General features: G+C 43.8%; 2 protein-coding genes across 2 annotated transcripts; one reads left to right on the top strand and one right to left on the bottom strand.

The window, feature by feature from the left end:
• Positions 1 to 7,570: 7,570 nt before the first annotated feature.
• LOC128718040 (sodium- and chloride-dependent betaine transporter-like) lies at positions 7,571 to 8,093 on the bottom strand. Its single transcript, XM_053811717.1, has 3 exons — positions 8,037 to 8,093; positions 7,739 to 7,906; positions 7,571 to 7,660 (listed from the first exon to the last, which is right to left on the bottom strand). Exons 1-3 carry the CDS (start codon positions 8,091 to 8,093, stop codon positions 7,571 to 7,573), a joined length of 315 nt encoding a protein of 104 aa, XP_053667692.1.
• A 6,843-nt stretch (positions 8,094 to 14,936) lies between these two features.
• Positions 14,937 to 18,015, top strand: LOC128718028 (rho guanine nucleotide exchange factor 10). The gene is made up of 4 exons (XM_053811706.1): positions 14,937 to 15,104; positions 15,180 to 16,127; positions 16,219 to 16,458; positions 16,534 to 18,015. Exons 1-4 carry the CDS (start codon positions 14,937 to 14,939, stop codon positions 18,013 to 18,015), a joined length of 2,838 nt encoding a protein of 945 aa, XP_053667681.1.
• Positions 18,016 to 18,566: the final 551 nt, after the last annotated feature.

Raw genomic sequence — 18,566 nt, 5'->3', positions numbered from 1 at the left:
AAATAGTCTTGCTGCGAGAGCTTGCTGCGGGAGGTTCAGTGGCCAGCGGAACGAATCGCTTCATTCGCTAGTATTTAAACGCGGCTCAGATTGTGTGAAGCGTGAAATCGATGGTTGACACCGACGGGTAGAGTACGTATGTGCTTGGAGGTTGTATTTAATATAGGCCGTCTGACATATCCATTGTAGATGGTCAGTAAAGTAGCATGCATAAATGATGCTATTCTTATACACGGTTGATATCATTTTACAGCGAATAAGATGTTATCTGGCATATTCGGAGCTTGTTCTGAATTCTATGCACATAGAACTAGAATGTACCGAGATATACCGCACGTTTTAGAATCTTCCTCAATAGTAATCTCGGAGCTCTTTTTGTGAGATTTTATTCCAATAGAACTAGAATTGGTTGTAGAGATCTAGAGTTCTTGGATTCTGCCTACTTGCTATTCTTGAACAAATCAAGATCAAGATCAATCAATCCTTTTGAGCAAGATGTACAAACTGCGAAGAATTCCAGGCGTATAGCGCCAGATTCAAGTTCTACTTGGAATGCAGCAATCTGAAGTGGCTGCAACTCTTTGCGATGAAACTCAATAATCTGTTCCAAACAGGAGATCCAAAAATGTCTAAGCTGAAGTGTTAAACGACAATGTCAGTGAGCAATAGCATACATAAATGTAGTACATAGGAGTTAATATCTTATTACACAGGGATTAAGATTTGATCTGGCATATTCGGAGCTTGTTCGGAATTCTATGCACATAGAAGCAGAATGTGCCGAGATAGATCTGAAAGCCTTCGCACGGTTTAGGATCTTCCTCGGTAGTAATCTCGGAGCTCTTTTTGTGAGATTATATTCAAATAGAACTAGAATGTGTCTTATAGATCTAGAATTCTTGGACCTTGATGGTTAGCTGATTGACAAACAAATCAATCGTTTTGAGCAATATCTAGGAATTACGAAGGATTCCCGATCTATAATAACAGCTTCAAGTTCTACTTGAAATGCATAAATTTGAAGTGACGGCTACTCGTCTAGATAAAACTGAATAATCCAGAAACTAAAACAGCAAACTGACTGAGATCCAGAAATATCTGCGTTGAAGCGTAGAAGATCTAATTGTAATACTCTACTACTTGCTAATGCTCTTTTCTTAGCAGATAAGATTTATTGAGTTAAGGCTGTTTTTAATGTCAAGACATTGCGATTGTGTAGCCACCCGCAATTGTCCAAATGCTTAAACAAATCACTGACATCTGACACATCAAACCAATGTTGACTCTGCTTCCGAAGAAGCCTAATTATATGCATCACATGTCAGGTTGATTGGATCGCAAAAACCTTTCACACCTACGGACGTAAAAAGTGTCCAGCGTGAGGTATCTTATTCCACTTGTTACGACTTTACGTTTGTACCTTTACCGACGTTCGATTGGTCACCTTTCTCAGTCACGCACACATTGCGTTTTTGTTTTAAGTAATAGAACTTCAACCTCACGCTGCCAGTAGTAAAGCAAAGCAAAGTGCAGTTCTATGACAGACCGGTATGGGCATGATCTTTGTAACGACATCATTTAAATTCGCACAAAAGCGCGGTGTGATGTTGCGTGATGCAGAGCAAGCGAGGACGCGAATACGGTTTGCCGTGCCTCATTCCAGGCAGGGGCCGTGTAATGAAATGCACCTTCGTATATGGGTGATGACGGTGGACATGATATGCATTCTTCCCCATTCATTCCCACATCCGCCACGTTGGGATGCCATTCCATACCGGGGAGGGAAGTTTGAAGTCACATTCGCACAATCGGGCGTCATCAGCCCGCAATTTAATGCGTCCAACCGCGCAAAGATAATACACTCGGTTCGGTTGGTGGACACACGGGGGGTACCTGGCTGCACCGCAAGTACCCACCCACCTAACAAATCGCAGGCCGGCAAAGAGCACATTAGACCCAGGTGACCTTCGTTCGTGTACGGCGTTTTGCGATGCAGGGAATGCGGGAAGTACGTTGCGATCGGTTGTCCCCGAATGGATGATCGACGAGATCAATGATGGTGTTTGGTGCCGATGGTTAATGTATGAGCGAATTACGTACGCGGGTGGAATGTTGATTGTGCTGGCGATCGCTTTTACCCTTCACGTGTCTCTACCGAAGGGATGGTGAAGGAACCTGGGAATGAGGTTGCGATTTTTGTCGCCGAATCGCAAAAAAACTGCGACATTGTCCACCGAAATTACTCGGACTCTGAACGCAGACCCAGAGAAAAAGATGGAAGGGAAGGAAACTCCATAATCCAAAAAATTGTAGAGAGAATTATGGAGGTTTAGGGGCGTCTTCACACGAACGGACCGGACCAAAATCCCCCGTAGGTAAGACTGACTTTTCAGCTCCGGGTAAATAAAGTCACAGAGAGCCAGAAATGGCAGGCCTCTAGACCTCTTGAGGTTGTTGTGCCGATAAAGAAGAGGTTATGGAGGTTACGATCAGAAGAGAGAACTATGGGAGTTGATTTGTTCTTTGCATCTCCCATCTGATGTTTAGGTCTCCTACAGTAACCTTACTCATTTACATTGAACAGGTCAAATAGTGGAATCGCAGACAACGCCAGTCCAGAATCCAAAGGTTGACGAGCGCAATACGCAAAGGAAGAGGAGGCTTTCACAATGCAGTACAACACACACGCTACGCTACTTGTGCCGATGACCAATTTCAACCGAAGCGTGCGTCTGACTCATCGGGGACATCGGAACCACATTTGACGTCAGAAATCGACGAACCTTAACCACGTACACCGTAGCGTGTGCGTCTCCCTATGCCTCACTTCGCATTATGCAAGCACCTTTAGCCTTGTTTGTGCATTTAGATATAGCAAATATAGGTTTTTCTGTTGCTGTTGTAATGGTTGACGAATTCATTTACACAACAGATAAGCGTGAAGGACGTGTAGGCTTTAGTGAATTTTTAATGCAATCCTCTATTAAGTCCACCCATGACCTTGCGGATAACGTAAACTATCTGCCGCTTGCAATGGTAAGCATCCATTGCCTTAAATAAATCCCGCCACAATGAGGAAGAGTTGCTTGAGATTAAGCTCGTCTAGACGACTGACGAGTGATGCGAAGGTATTGACCCTGACGATCTTTACCTTCGGCGATCCATGACCGGGGCATGTAGACGAAATGATAGTAAATCATTCCTTCTCCTCTTTACTTCTAGCTCTCTTTTACACCGTTGACGCTGCCTGCTTACTACCTAAAATGTGTGCCATGTCAAGGAACCCTGAACATGACACGTCCCGTACGCTGATTTCCACCAGATAGCTAAGCGGTGAACAGTAACGATAAACCTGTTCCTACGTTGTGAGTTTTTAAAGCCCAAGTTGAATCACCTTTTAAGCGTGGGTGTGGGTTTGGGTTTGGTGTGGTTTCAATTTGCGTGTTGTGCGAATTGCGCCGAAACTTTGCCGAGTACAGCAGCTCGGTGGCGATGCGGGACCATTCTAGGATTGTTGACATCCGGACAATAACGTCCACAGCCACATCCTACGTATTTTACCGTGTTTGAGCAGTTGTTCATAACTTTAGGGACGCTGTGGTTAATGTAGTATGTTCCGGGTATAACTTACCTTAACGTCCTGTTTAGTAGGCACTGCCTTTGTAGATTTGACGTTCGCGCGTCAGTTGATTGAGTGATAAGCTCCGCACCCTGCAAAAAAAAGGAAGCGAACATTGCGGCAAAGTATGTGTGAGAAATGGATCGCATTCAATTATCGCACACACACGCCCTTACCGATCAAGCTAGTTGATTGTCGCTCGGTGACGGTGTGTGAAGACTGGCTGTTCGGTTGATTGGAGGCCGCGTTTGATCTTGTTCTGTTTCGGCTGCACCCCGAAACAAACAGATGAACACTGGCACACGTGTGCCCGGTACACCACACGCACATACACTCGGTTTATTGTTTTATTATCGTCCTTTCGTCGCATCCATCGATCTACGCACTACACAACGCCACTACTAAAATGGCGCTTCCCGGTTTGATGTTCGAACCTGGATGTGATCGGAATTGGAGTACCTGGCAAATAAATAAAAAGCGCTGTAGCACACAACAGCAGCACAGCATCTGGTGATGTCTCCGCTTCCGTGGTTTGCGGGCACTGCGCGCCGGAAGAATGCTCCACCGTTCCGTGCGGAAAGCGTACTAAAGGCGGGCATTGGGTCGGTGAAGCGAGTTGCGAAAGCACATTTTGCGACACGGAAATCACGTGTGTGCGTAAAGTACGAACACGTTCAGGGCGACGCGCATGATGGATGCCCGCGTATGGTGATCTTCGGCCCGAGATCGATCAAAACCACCACGACACCGTCAACATTCGGGCCGCCGCAGGTGAACAAATATGGTCATATTAGCGTGTATGGGGGCGCGCGCACACGCAAATACAACACCGTTGCGGAATGGATGGCGGCATGGTCCAACTAAATGGACAGCACAAAGCGGCACAGATACATGCGCGCGTGTGTCATCGCGGTACGCGTTTGTCGCGTTCGGAAGGCATTTGCATTTGCGTGGGTGAAACTTGTGCCGAACCATCCTTTACGCTGGGAGTTGTTTGTACCATGTGCTTATCCTAAGCCGAATTCCATTGCTGTTTGGTAAGCGTAAGCATTCCAATCGTGTAAGATCGCAAGAGATCGTTTGCAGTGTCGAAAAAAGCGTATATTCTATCAGTGGCGTTTGACTTCAGCTGCGATTAGTGGCTTATTGCCTTAGCCCTGGAATAGGACCTTCCCACCTACACTCAAGATTATAGGAGGTTCAAGGTTATGGAAGCTTAAACAGCTACTTATAAATAGTTACTCTGAGCTATTGGAAGTTTATTTAAGAAACACTGTTTTCAAAGATGTGGACATCAAAAGAATTTAAGATTTTAAATATTTCTGCCTATCGGACCTGTCAGATGATAAACTCTGTGTGTGATGTAATCTCGTTATCATATGCCAAAAAGAAAAAACAAACTACCATGTTGACTGTGTGATCGTTCCATTACGATTATTATCGCTTACATTGTTACATCCAATATGTGCGTATTGCGGACAAAGGAGCCATCGTGACAGCGAAGACTTCCACAACAAACACGTCAGCCCACTCGATTCGTGGTTCCGGACTGGGACGACTTCTCTCCCACGCGTTACTTGGACGTGACTTTTCGACGATCAAAATCAAATCACCCCCAAAAAAAAAAACAGCACCAGAATCGACAGGCGCACGTTGCACGATCGATGAAACACGCTTACCACAAGCCAATACCACATATACATTCAGCGCACATTCAGCATCGTCCCAACGCTGTTTCCGGCATTGATTGCGAACAGTTTTTAAGCGTAAGATCTTGGTGTGCCGAATGTATCTGCCGTGGTTGGTGCGGTAGTAGTGAGTCTTTTTTTTTTCTTCTTTCGCCCCAAACCGAACCGAACATGATTGGCACACGGCCATCTTCGGTAGGTCGCGTACTTGTACGACGAGGCCCGGGCGAGACGCGGTCGTTGTCCACTTATGGCGCGAAAACCGGTGAGTCGCAAGGAGAACCGGTGTCGACCGATGACCGTCTCGCGTGTGGCGCGCGCACCATTTCGAAGTCATTCGGTTCAGCTTGCGCAAGCAGAACCTGCTGGTTTTGATTGGAAACCGAGTGGCCTCGGGTAGCCCAACATTGCGGGGTACCCCCCAATGCCGCTCCCGTGTGGTGGAAGTGTACCGAGATCCACCAGAAATCGATGCTTAGTTCATATGCATCTGTGACATTAGTAGCGTTTAGATCCTTCCAAATAGTTGAGAGCTGTAGGACAATCGTTTTAATCTCAGCTGCTTCTGGTACTTCGCTGGTCGACATCACAAATCCCGATTAGGCACGTTTGCGCCATCGCTTGTTAGCAGGTGTGCTGTCTACCCTCCAGCTGGTTAGCCTTTAGCTTTGTTTACATTCTACATCTACACCGTCAACAACGTGCACTCACTGATATTTCCTTCCCAGCGCGATCCTCACACGGGCTGGAATAAAAGTGCTCACTTGTGGTGGTTGTTGTTGTTGTTTCCGCCAACCTACGGGGCACTACGACTGTCACCGTACACTCACAAACACGGTTGATCGGTCGACGGTCGAGCTGGATAGATGGACGCGTTCGTTCCGTGGGCTTTTGTGTTGCGGCCCACCTTACGGTTTCCCGCACATGTTAATCACGTCAGTGCCGCGGCGATACTGGCTAGATCTTTCGCGCACCAGCGTCTCCGGACGGGTCCGCACGTGCACGGTCGGAAACCGGGGTGTTGGTTGCACGAAGCGTTTGAATTCCCTTTCCAACACATGCGCAGAGCGCTTCGGCGTCGTGGTTCACCCCACATCACTTTCGCGAGTTTACGCAAGCCCACCGAATGGGGAAGGGTTTATGCATACAGGCTTACACCGCTCAGACTTTACACATGCCGCCTCGCAACCTGTTCGTCAGACTTTCGGTTACGGCGTACGTAGTAGTTCCGTCGTACGGCCCAGAGCGCGCGCAACGTTTCCTCGTTTGTCAATGGGCACACTGCGAGCATGCTTACACCTGGTGTGTTACGCCGCTGGACGAAGCGATGCAACATTCGCACAGTTCTGTACGTACCTGCCGTTGCTTCTGCTCAGCCCGCAATGGGTCAAGTCCTGTGAGGCTTCCGGATGCGCACGGGGGGTGTTTTTTTGTGTCGAGCACCCTTCGCACGAAATGACCTACCGTAACTATGTGCACCCCCACGATGATGATTACGAATTGCCAGTAAGTCGTGATAAGACCCAGAAATTGGAGTGTACGTTATGGCTGTACAAGATGTAACTTGATCGAACGTTTAAATAACATCGTTTGCTTTTTTACTAGTGTTGGGTGGAATCTGATTCAGATTCATGAATCGGAATGTTTGAATGTTTGAATCTGAATCTCTATTTCAAGAATTCACGAATTATCCTAGATAAGTGACCTCTCTACTTCTATTAATGATATAATTGATGATTTTTTAAAAAGTCGATTCCCGATCCTGATTTTTTAATGACTCCTCACTAAAGATTCATATGAATGACTCTTCTCAAAAGATTCATTAAGCTCAACACTAATTGTGATTTATCTAAGTATTAGAATTCATCTGCAAATTGAATAACCTGAACTAAATTCTTGATTTGAATGACTCCACACTAAAGATTCTTATGAATGACTCTTCTTAAAAGATTATTTAAGTGTGTTAATCAAACACTCAATGTGATTAGAATTCATCTGCAAATGTGGTTATGTTTCGGATGTGGATGAGAAAATCTTCATACATCCAGGGTAGAAATCGAACCGACTCACTATATTTGAAGAATTGAAAAAAAAAAATACAACATAGATATACGAACGGTTTTGTGGAACAAGCAAATTCAAGGACAATTAAATAATTTTTAATATTTGCTGTGAATGATAAAGTAGAAAATCATACAGTGCCTTAAGCGCGGCATATTTCCACATCCGATACAAGTGGTAGGGTTGTACGGTTCCTTCCTTCTTACAGCTCCATGCCCTTCTCGGCATCCGCCTGCATTCTCTCCCGAAGCTGGCTTACGCTGTCCTCAATTCGGACGATCAGCCGAATTTTCTGTGCCGATTAGATCGAAAATTAAACATTAATGTTCGTCCTCATGTTCACAGGTGGTTCCATCGCGGCACGACTCACGTTAGCACGATCGCCGGGTGTGTTTCTCCACAGCCAGATCATGTAACCTGGAATGCACAGCATCGACGACAGTGCGGTAAACCAACCGAAAGCGTGGGCCCAGAACGGATACGAATAGCCGAGGTACTTGATCGGTGTCCACTGGACGATGTTGAAGAAGAACACACCCTGTCGAACGATTCAATGCAATTGGTAAGGAATGTTAGATTAGAGCGAAAACAGTCGGCAGCACTTGCAATAACGCCTGCAAGGGAATGTACACAGGGTCACACACAGTCACACAGTCACGCATTCATACGCATCCATCCAACAGCTGCGGTCCTTCTTCCGGATGTCTTGAAACCCATTCCTGCATCTGTGAAATCTTAAAGGTGGATAGAAACATAAAACAAGTACAGGGTTTTCAACGAAAATATTACTATAGCTACTGAAGCAGTCCTTGCAGAATTTCCAGGAGTTCTGACGTTTAATTTAAACAACTACTGCGTTACTCGCACCGACTCTCGATAGCAGTCACAGAATACGCTTATTTTTAGCATTGGAATTAAAAGTTTCAGATGTTTTGCATCAGTACAAGAGTCCGTTGCCGAAAACTACCTAAATTGCATTATGGGCAAACATTAATTAAATCATCGAATTCATCTATCGCTTGCCGTGCTCTGAAAGCTACGCAACATTCGAGTCCTTCAGCAAAAAAAAAAAAAAATTGGCCACAAAATCGGCTTTCAAGGCCATCCGAGTGTTCAACCAAAGTTTTAACAGACAGTAAATCTATAGCATCAGAATCAGCATAATCCAATCGTACCAGACAGCATCGAGTAGGAAATATGCCTCTTATTGCAAACAGTTTGCCGATAAAATTCACTGTCAATCATAATTAAAATCGCTCAGTTACAAAGTGTACTCAGAAGAAGAATGCAACCAATACTCGTTTGCCGTGCTATTAAATTCAATGTCACTGTGATACGTTTTTTGCTCTTCGAATGTCCATCTCGCTGGCACTATCTAATCGCAATCAGGGTAAATCATTTCCAAAACCACCCGAAGGCTTCGTTAGTGCGCAATGAAATAGTCTTGCAAATAACGAGCAATTGCTGCGTAACCTTGAGCCACTAACAGGGTGGAATATTTTGATGCGAGTTGCAGATGCTCTCTATGCTTAATTCCGCTTCTGCATCGGCAAAGCTGCATTGCCGCCAATGCTCGCTGTCTCCCGTCAAGGCTCAACACCGACTTGCTATGTAAACAACCTCTTCAGCGGCTCTAACGAGATGCGGAGGCGGTGTGCATTGGGCGATTTGTTTTATTTTGCCACTAAGTTGAACTTTAATACGTTCTGTTTGGTGTGCTCCGGAAAAAGCCCGACCTTGAAATTGCTTTGTTTCGTTTGTTTCCTTTAATGTAGCCATTTTTGTTTTTCAATTCTACAAAGTTGCCTGATGTTGGCTTCAAGATTTGTAGCACAACAAATTCGTTCTATCTGCACACGAATTTAAGTAGTATTTCTGTCGCTCAATTTCTTAGCATTTCTTAGCATTTTCCTTGTCAGTTGCAATTCAGAAACCCATATCTTGAAGTTGTATTAAATATCAGATTCAGAGCCTGTGAAACTGTGAAATCAACTCCACCCTCACTATTCATTTATGATGTCATGATTGTTAATTTAGGCGAAATGCAGTCTTATTAAAGCCTTTCGCATTCTTCAGCAACTATTCTTATAAGTAACTTGTAGAGTAGTTCGATTGGGTGACTGGTGGAGCAACCTCACATCTCGTAAGAATAGATAGGAACACGCCGCGTAACTAGAAACAATTATATTCTATTACAAACACTGATTGACGTCTCATTTTTTCCACTCTTTAATAGGAAATTGTACACTATGGCTGATACGTCTAATTCGCATTACTGCACTCGGAGAAACTGGTAAGTAGAATGAGTCTTTTCGATCATTCAATCGTAAATATTTATAAACAATCGCTATCACAATCACTGTCACTAGCTGTAACAATATGATTCCTGCCTAATGATACTTTAACGTTTAATTCTTCCATTGCAGTCTCCCGGAGCTGCGCGGAATCACTATGCTGTCCCGTCTCAGCTGCGATCTAAACTCCGACTACAGACTCTGTTCCGGACATCCTACCCGAAAGAGTCATTTACATCAACTGATCGCAAAGAGCAGTCTGGAAAACAATAAACCTGCTGCACGGCACACTACTAATGCTACACACACACCTCCAGCTCGCACTGCTTCCAAAGCTCTACCCCATCGGAGATCACCGAAAACTCCCACCAAGCGAGTAATGTTCATTGCCAACCTTATTTTCCTCAATGATGTTCGCTTTATCTGTAGTGATGGCGATTTTATGGTGTGCGGCGTTTAGAACCGTTACAGGAAGCCATTGCCGCGGTCACAACAGTAGCATCGTGGCTGTTGCATAAATCATTCTGTATACCGGATGTACGAGGAACATTACAAAAGCAACAGCCATTCTGACAGAGTCTTCACGCACAGGTTAGGTGAGTATAAAGCACAGCCATCACAAATCGGTACCAGTCATCCTTTTATCCTTGTAGTTGTACCGCGAACAGAAGAGGAAATTGATACACATAAACCAGCCTGCCCGAAACTAAATCGTTAGATCCGATTTTAAATTTCATCTCTACTCACGCGCATACAAACACATTGCCGTTCCATCCCATACCGCACGCTGCTGGTCAAACAAATCCATCCATCAATCAATGTGTGTAAACCGGACAGCCACGATGCATGAATGAACGCACGAAAATGGCCAATTGGACACTTCCTATTTAGCGACGGTTTGTTTCCTCCATCTGTCACAAATTTAGTGGTATGAATAAGTGCACGATCGCAATCGAGCGTCCCGATACGGTGGACAGATCATTAACTTCCAGCAGCTAACGGCTAGGTTTGGAACTAATCTCAGAAAAATATAATGCGTTAGTATTGCAGACCGCTTTGTCCTTTCGGAGAATCCTGGCAGGGTGTGTGGAGGGTTGATTTACTTACTTTAGTAAATTTCGAATTAATTTTGACCATTCATGGCCATTAATAACGTTCAGAATTCAAACTTATTACAAACAAAGAAAATTACCTTTAAACAATAGTATCTTCTGTAAATCTTGAAGCAAGATTTATATAAAATAAAATTTTATATCTGAAATTGGATAGAAAGTTCTTCAAATACAAAACAATCTTAAAAAGATAATAGCAAAGTTCTTGCAAATAGTTGTAAATATAGCTCACTAATAATGTAACAAATGTTAAATAGTTAACTAAGGGAAAATGATAGTAATTCCCTCATATTATTGAAGATATTATTGAAGCTTTGTTGTCTAAGCTGTTATATGTAATTGTTTTAGGTGTGCTACAAAAGTACGTTAATGAGTGTAGCTGATACACCTTCGTACGGAGTTTCTGAATAATGTTTAGGATGTTTGAAGCACATTAAACAGGGGGAGAAGCACACCACCATTAAGCAGGAAGTGTCCAATTGGTGATGTTCGCGCATTATTCATGCGTATGTGACAGCAGCGTGCGATGCAGAACTATGCACGGCAGGGGACTTGTAGAACCGAAGGTAAAGATTTTAATTTCTCGATGCGTCTTAGGACTCCACCCAAAGTCGTGTGTTTGCCGATGGTAATTGACGTTTCTATACTTTCAGCACTGTGTGTTTTTGCTCCACCCGCCAAAGATGCATCCAAGTGGTACACAAACGATTACAATCATCATGATTGCGAGACATTCGGATCAATTCAATGTGCCAGTTATGCGGTTACGCGGGAGCCCACCATGTGCAGGTAGTACCGCGCATCCAGTCCAGTCGTGAGTAATGTGCAGGCATTGTGACATTGCCAGTTAACCATTTTGCGTGCTAGCTCGTAAATCGGTCCGTACCGAATGTGCGGTAGGTCTTCTGGATGTGGATGAGAAGAACCCGGGCGCTGATTTGCTAAACCTAACGAGCATAAGGGTGGTACAGCGGGAGCCTGGGTTTGGGGATTTGGGCGATTGCCCGTGCATCACTTAATGGTATGAAACAGTGCAACAGGGGGTCAAGAGGTTGGCACATAAAACAGTGCTCATATGAGTATTGTTAAATGGATGTGTTGAGGTCGTAACCGAACAGTCAGGCACCCTTTCAGTCGTTTTGAGTACACCCAGCGGTACGGTTGCAGCAGGCCAATTGCGATCCATTCCAACGTTCGTGTTCGTGTAACGTGCCTAGCAATGGCTAAGATGCAGTGCAGTGCCACGCAGGTGTTTGTGAGAAGTTTAGGTGGTTTAAATGTGTGCCGAAAACATGCTCTGTTGATAGCGACTTTAAGAAACTTCATCAATCAAACGTTTCGTTCCGTGGAACTGCATCATCAGTCAATAATCCGTTGCAGAATTCGACAGCCTGGTTAGGTTCTAAGTGCTGCGTAGTGATAAGGGCATCGGAAACAGTGGAACGGCGTTGGGAATATCGGTCATCAGTGAATGCGCGATCAAAATGCATACATATTCTCAGGACTTCACTCGCAACAACGAGATCTTCCTACGGGAAACGTAATGCACGGTGTAAGTTTGTTGCATAGTACTTTTTTGGTTAAAGACAACAGTGTTTTCTATTACTTGCATTGCTTATTACCATTTGTTGTGCCTAAATTTACATCTTAACTTAACAGTTAGCACAGAAAGGTGTGATTAGCAGTCTGTGGATCAAAACCGGAAACGGTTAGGCATCAAATATTTGTTAGAGCAAATTGTTGTATCCGTTCAAATCACTTAGCAGTGCAGCAATTGATGGCACCCTCGGCCATTTTAATGGAATGTAATCGTTTCCGGTTTCACGTTTCCATTCGCACCTAGCCTTTAAGAGATGGAATTCGTTTTATCATATAATTTAGTACACCACGGCACCCTCCGTGATCCGCATATGGGTTTTTGCTGGGTTAGGAAGAGGGTGTTGGGGATTTTTTTTTGTTACTGCAAACAGTAGTTGATGATAGAATAGTATGTAGGGTTGGCAGTGACTTCCGGCGCAAAGTAGCAACTAATTTGAAATAGTAACAGCACCAACGAAAGGGGATTTATAGTTGAATTAGCTCTAGATATATAGGGGCAGCCCGATGGCATGATGGTAGCGGCGCCGGTCTTCACGGGAACGGCCCAGACCAAATTCCCATCCGTACCAATCCCCACCGTAGCACTAGGACTGACTATCTCTGGCTTCGTGGTTAAAATAAATCGATACGGCTTTGGCCGTTTTAACGGAAAAAGAATATCTAAATATCACCAAGAATTGCGAGCATACATCATTGTATGAATTTATAGTCAAAATGCGCTAATGTACAAGCGTTTTAGCGTAAGCCAGAGATATTGGGGCAGTTCTTTTGTTTGTCGTTAGGGAAATGGATCTCTGGTGGAACAATTATCTTGATAAGTTAATTTTGTAATACGATCCTGTGGCAGACGATTCAAGTCTAATGAAATGAAATCTCGCACTATTTTTTGGCATTGCACATTCCGACGATGCTTTCTTCTCAGCTACGCAGCAAATGGCTAGAGTTAAACTCAGTTCTCTCTTTTTCGATCGTACGCACACTAATTTCTCCCGGTTCGGCTCTTCCTTTATGTCCGTTTAACCAGCCGGTACCCAGCAGAATAGCTAACGTGCTGCTTGGTACGACAGTATTTCATCATTGCTTTAATAGTCGTCGATGTGACTTGATTCACACCGGTGATCGGAAATAACGATTAGAAGAAATTTTACCTTACCGGTTTGCAGTTCAGCATTTCCAAGTTATTAAACATGTGTTTGCTGTTCGTAATATTTGTTATTGTTTTCTACTATTCTGTGTTCGGTAACGGTGAGGATTTAAATCCATTGCGTAGCTCGAGGAAGAAGCGTGACAAACAAAACCATGTGAAAAAACCGTAAGCTATATTTGTTTGCAATTTGCGTTTGAAAGATTGTATATTTTTAGCAAGTATTAAAATGTTGTGCATTTTATTGTTATTCATTAGTGATTTTATCGTTGGTTTGTTTAGAGATTTTGTGCCAAGCTGATCGCCAATCATTGCGTTTTATTTCCAAAAAAGTTCAATCAAACGTCCTATAATATTCTTCGTATTCCACATTCCTGTAGTGTTGAAACAAGAACACACTAACACCATTACAACAAAATGCTGCCTAAACCAAGCAACTTATATTCCACAATCAATCAACGTTTATAAGAAGAATATATGCTGGAACTTTCATAAACGAATCGAATTTAGAAAATAAGTTCGAATTTTGATATTTAACACAAGTTTTTATCAATCATTGTGAAGGAAAAAGTTTGTAATAATCGTTGCATCAATTTTCGGACAACATAGTAACGTATGAAGCTATGGCGTTCCTTTCGCCGTTGCTATGGTAACTGCCTAAGAAGCGGTCTAGCGTCGCAGGCAAAATTCTAGATATTCCATCGCCATTGAAGACGCACGTATGGCAGACGCAGACGCGAGCAACTAGTTGAAAGACAGTGAAGTGAATTGAAGTAAAACTTATGAAAGCCTCTCGAATTTTGTAAAGTGTAAGACTATTTCACTAACAATGTGCAGTGCGATAAACTATAAGCTACATGCTGTGTGCAAAATAAATCAATCGCTGGCTCTTTGCAGTCGCTGAAGTGATTGTTTTTCTTTAATTTTATTTGCTGATTGTATTAATTCGCTGCATCTGTGGTGTAGGAGTGGAATTAAGTAGAAGGATGTTTTTCTTCACTATAGTGCTTCTTCAAGGTTACCGCTGTTGTTAATTATCTGCAATTCCCTAACATGTGTACTAACGAAGCCGGGTGATTTGATGGTTACAAAAACGAGAGTGTTTGTTGCATGCTAAACTGTGTCGTACTCTATGCAAACTAATCTTCTTACCATTTCTTTTCAATTCACCAGGCGAAATTGAAAATAACCTAGCTCAAACACACCGGTGGTAAGTAAAACGGTCTCCCATTCTACTCCTAAAGTTGAAACCTAATGAACTCTCTCTATTTTTTAACTCTTTTGCTACAGGTATATAGTTTGGTCTGCAGCAGTTTACATGCAGATATTGAAAAAAGCTTGCAGCCTCCCAACATCTCCGAAATGTGTAGTAAAAAAAGAGTAAAAAGAGAATTCGAAATCGACACTCGAATTATGACGATGTACTCTGTAAATCCGACACCGTTTGCGCCGTACGTTCTTGAGAGGGCTGCGTTGCAACCAATGCCGATTAATCTCTCCCGCTATGAACAGAAACGTTGGGTAATGTTCGACCAGTTTATCAAACATGAGCAAAGCTATCTAAAAGTGATGCTTACTTTGCAATATGTAAGTACCTTGCAATTGCCCATTGATTGCACTTCGTAGTTCGGTTTTATATTGTGCTTATATGATGTTTTGCAGTCGATCTACAATCCGCTGTTACTGGATCCGGATATTGTGCAGGCCGACGTATTGTACGCTGTGTTCGGTACCCATCAGCGCATTTGCAAATTACACCTATTCATACAACCGTTGCTGGATGTGTGCGTAAGGGAATGGGACGACGAACGTTTGACCGGTTGGTTGATCTGGGCACTGTTAGAGCAACCGTCGCTCATGCAGTTGTACAGTGTATTCATTACTCACTACAAGCGCACCATAGAGCTCACCAAGGAGTACACTAATAATCATTTCGCGTCATTCATCACGTCAAATTTGCGACAGTTCGATGCACGGCTCCACTTTGAGGATTATTATTCAATGACGATGCAACGAATACCACAGCTGGTGCTGGAAGTCAAGGATTTGCGGAAGAATACGGACGAAAGCGATCCGGACTGTGTATTGTTGGAAAGGTGTGTAAAGCTAGCCACGACATTGGGCGAGCAGCTTAACGCAGCCGGCGGCCATAACGAAATCGCTCTGGCTGTGCTGCAGGCAACAACGCACCTGCATGCTGGCGATAACCGAATCTTTCGGCACGACAGTTATCTGTGCGAATTGCTGCAAATGGCACCACTAAACGAGATGCTTAACAACGGCATCAAACCGCGGGTTGTTATGCTGTTGAGCGATCGGCTTGTGTGTGCCAAACGGCCGAAAAAGACGGACCAAGCAGGAACAAGCAAGCAGAAAACTAAATATACGAAGGATGAGCTGTTTGGTGACATTAAATGGGTTGTACCGCTCCAAAATATTCAGCTCGTTGACGAAGGTTTAGCTCATGCAGGGACGTTATCCACGGTCGCCAATGGGTTCTTCGAATGGATTGCAAATATTCGCGTATTCGGCACATTCCTGCATTCGCAAGGCTATTCCAGACTGAACGCTAGAAATGAGCAAATGGATAACATGGGGTCCATTGCATTGGTAAGCTATTTGTGCGATGCATTAGTCAATCGCGCACATCAACAATTATCTTATTATGTGTGCGTCTCTTTTAATATCTTTTTCTTTTTAGCAAAAGAAAGATGCTCCTGTTGCCGAGAACTTGTTGCGCATACAGGTAAAGGACAGTGAAAAGGTTTACGTCCTAAAGCTGGACAATGCGGATGCCAAAAAAGAATGGTGCAATGCAATACGGCTGGCCAAGTTAGCATTGCGGCCGGAAAACTCGCCAGCCTGGTGGAACAGTGCCCTCTACGCCCCGTACGAGCCACTGTTGGTCAAAACGTTTGATGCGGGTGGCCAGAATGCTACCGTTAGTGTATATTGTGCACATTTATCTGAGCTGAATGATTACTTTTAAATTGTTTCTTTTTCTGTTGGTCTCAAGGTGACGGCAGGCTGCAGCTACGTGCCAAATATCAATTCACCGGCCTACTCGAACCAGCTGTTTCGCGTTTGGTCTCAAAAGCAGCATGTGGTGTGGATTAGCACAATCGATAAGCAACACAACAATAAGATAACACTGTACACGCACGACCGTACAAGGAATGTGATCAATCTGCGGGCCAGCTTCAGTTTGTCAAAAGTCTTGATCAAATGTATCGCACACGTACCGGAAGGGATGGTCGGTAACAATCCCGCCGATACAGTGTGGATTGCGACGCCTACGCGTATATTGATATACTCTGCCACCTTTCCGATGGTTGCTGAACGACTGGCGAGCGTAGTGTTGCACGGTTCATCGGATCTCATATTATACCACGCGAAACATGTGTTCGTTGCAACGGTCAGCACCTGTCTGTATATATTTTCAATGCTGGCAAACGGTATGTGGAACCTGAAGAACCTGCAACAGTTCCATATTGGTACCGTTCGAGCGATGACTGTGGTGAATGCGTATGTCTACATAGCGAGCGATGCCGACATTCATGTTTTTGATTGCAGCACGGGTAGTTTCGTTCAGAAGATCGCCTCTAGGCCAACGACCTTCGTTCGTAGCATTGCGTTCTTGCGGTATTCCGTGCATGGGTTATGGGTTGGTTATTATCAGTCCGGAATCATTTCGCTGTACCATGCCGAATCCTATATACATCTGCTGGATATAGACATTGACAAGCAGATCGAGCGGTTCCAATTGGATAACGCGGAGGATCGCTTAACCACACTGGTGTCCGTGACTTCCCTGGTGGTGGTGGATAACATACTGTGGGTCGGAACTAATGTTGGAATACTGCTCTCGTTGCACCTGCCAACATGCGCTAACGTGCCCATTGTAATAGATGAAATGCAGGTAGCATACCATGGACACTTGCAACACGTTAACGTCATTATGCCCCTACCGTCACTGCGTGCATGCGAGGAGATTACGGAAATTTTGTCCCACGTTAAACCCACGACAGTAGAAACGTTGTTCATGAACACCAGAAAACCGTCGCTAGATCGGATTATCACCAGCATCCATCATCAAGGTTTTTCGATGCTTTACAATACGTGTAGTGAGATATTCTACGGTGCACTGGACATATCCTGTTCGACCGTAGATGATCTTACCGTGTCACAGGAGTATAATGATTGTGCAACAAGTTGGAACGAAAGTGAACAGAAAGATCAACCAGAGGATCGCACTGCCAGCCAACTGCCGTGGGCTCCCGACTCGACATTGATCCTCACTGGGGGTGAAGGTTATGTGCAGAGGCCATACAAACCATCACCAAATACATCCTCCCATGGTTTGAACCGCAGCCAAAGCTTGTCCGATATATCAGAAAATTTTGATAAATGGCAATCTACCACAATCGACAAACGTGGAAACTTAATGCTGTGGGAAAAGCGGTCAAAGGATTTGGGGCAGATGAAATGCGAAATATGATCATACTTCAAAGATGAAACTAATCATACATCATTACAGCTTACTACAACGATAATTGTTTTAGAAGTAAATGCCATGCCATGGTAGTCATCCTGCTCCATCCTGTAGAGGTTCAGTTCGGACCTATTCATGAGCTTTGATTGCATCTGCTTACTTTAATATTGATTAGCAATATTGTTGCCACTGTTTAGCGCAACACATATAACTTATAGTATAAATGCCATAGATTTACAGCACCGCTGTATAGTGATATCGCATTGAAACGAAGCGATCTCATCTACTAACACCTAACTACTCGCAATAACAGCGCATACATAAACTGATAGGATAGCGACGTAGTAATAACACCACAATAATATTAGCATGTGGAAATCTTTAGCTGAAAATCGAATTTGATCTTTAACACACGAAAAGGATGAGACTATGCGACATATATGTATACTAATAGGTCATACTAGCTAGATGTGAAAGGACGATCTATGCATACTAACAATTAACACTCTGTACTAACTCTGTACATCGTTTGACTTGCAACTGTAACTGATCTAATA

The sequence above is a fragment of the Anopheles marshallii genome, chromosome X (assembly GCF_943734725.1).
Source record: "Anopheles marshallii chromosome X, idAnoMarsDA_429_01, whole genome shotgun sequence".
In the NCBI taxonomy this organism is placed as follows: Eukaryota; Metazoa; Arthropoda; class Insecta; order Diptera; family Culicidae; genus Anopheles; species Anopheles marshallii.
This window is presented reverse-complemented; position numbering and strand designations above follow the sequence as displayed.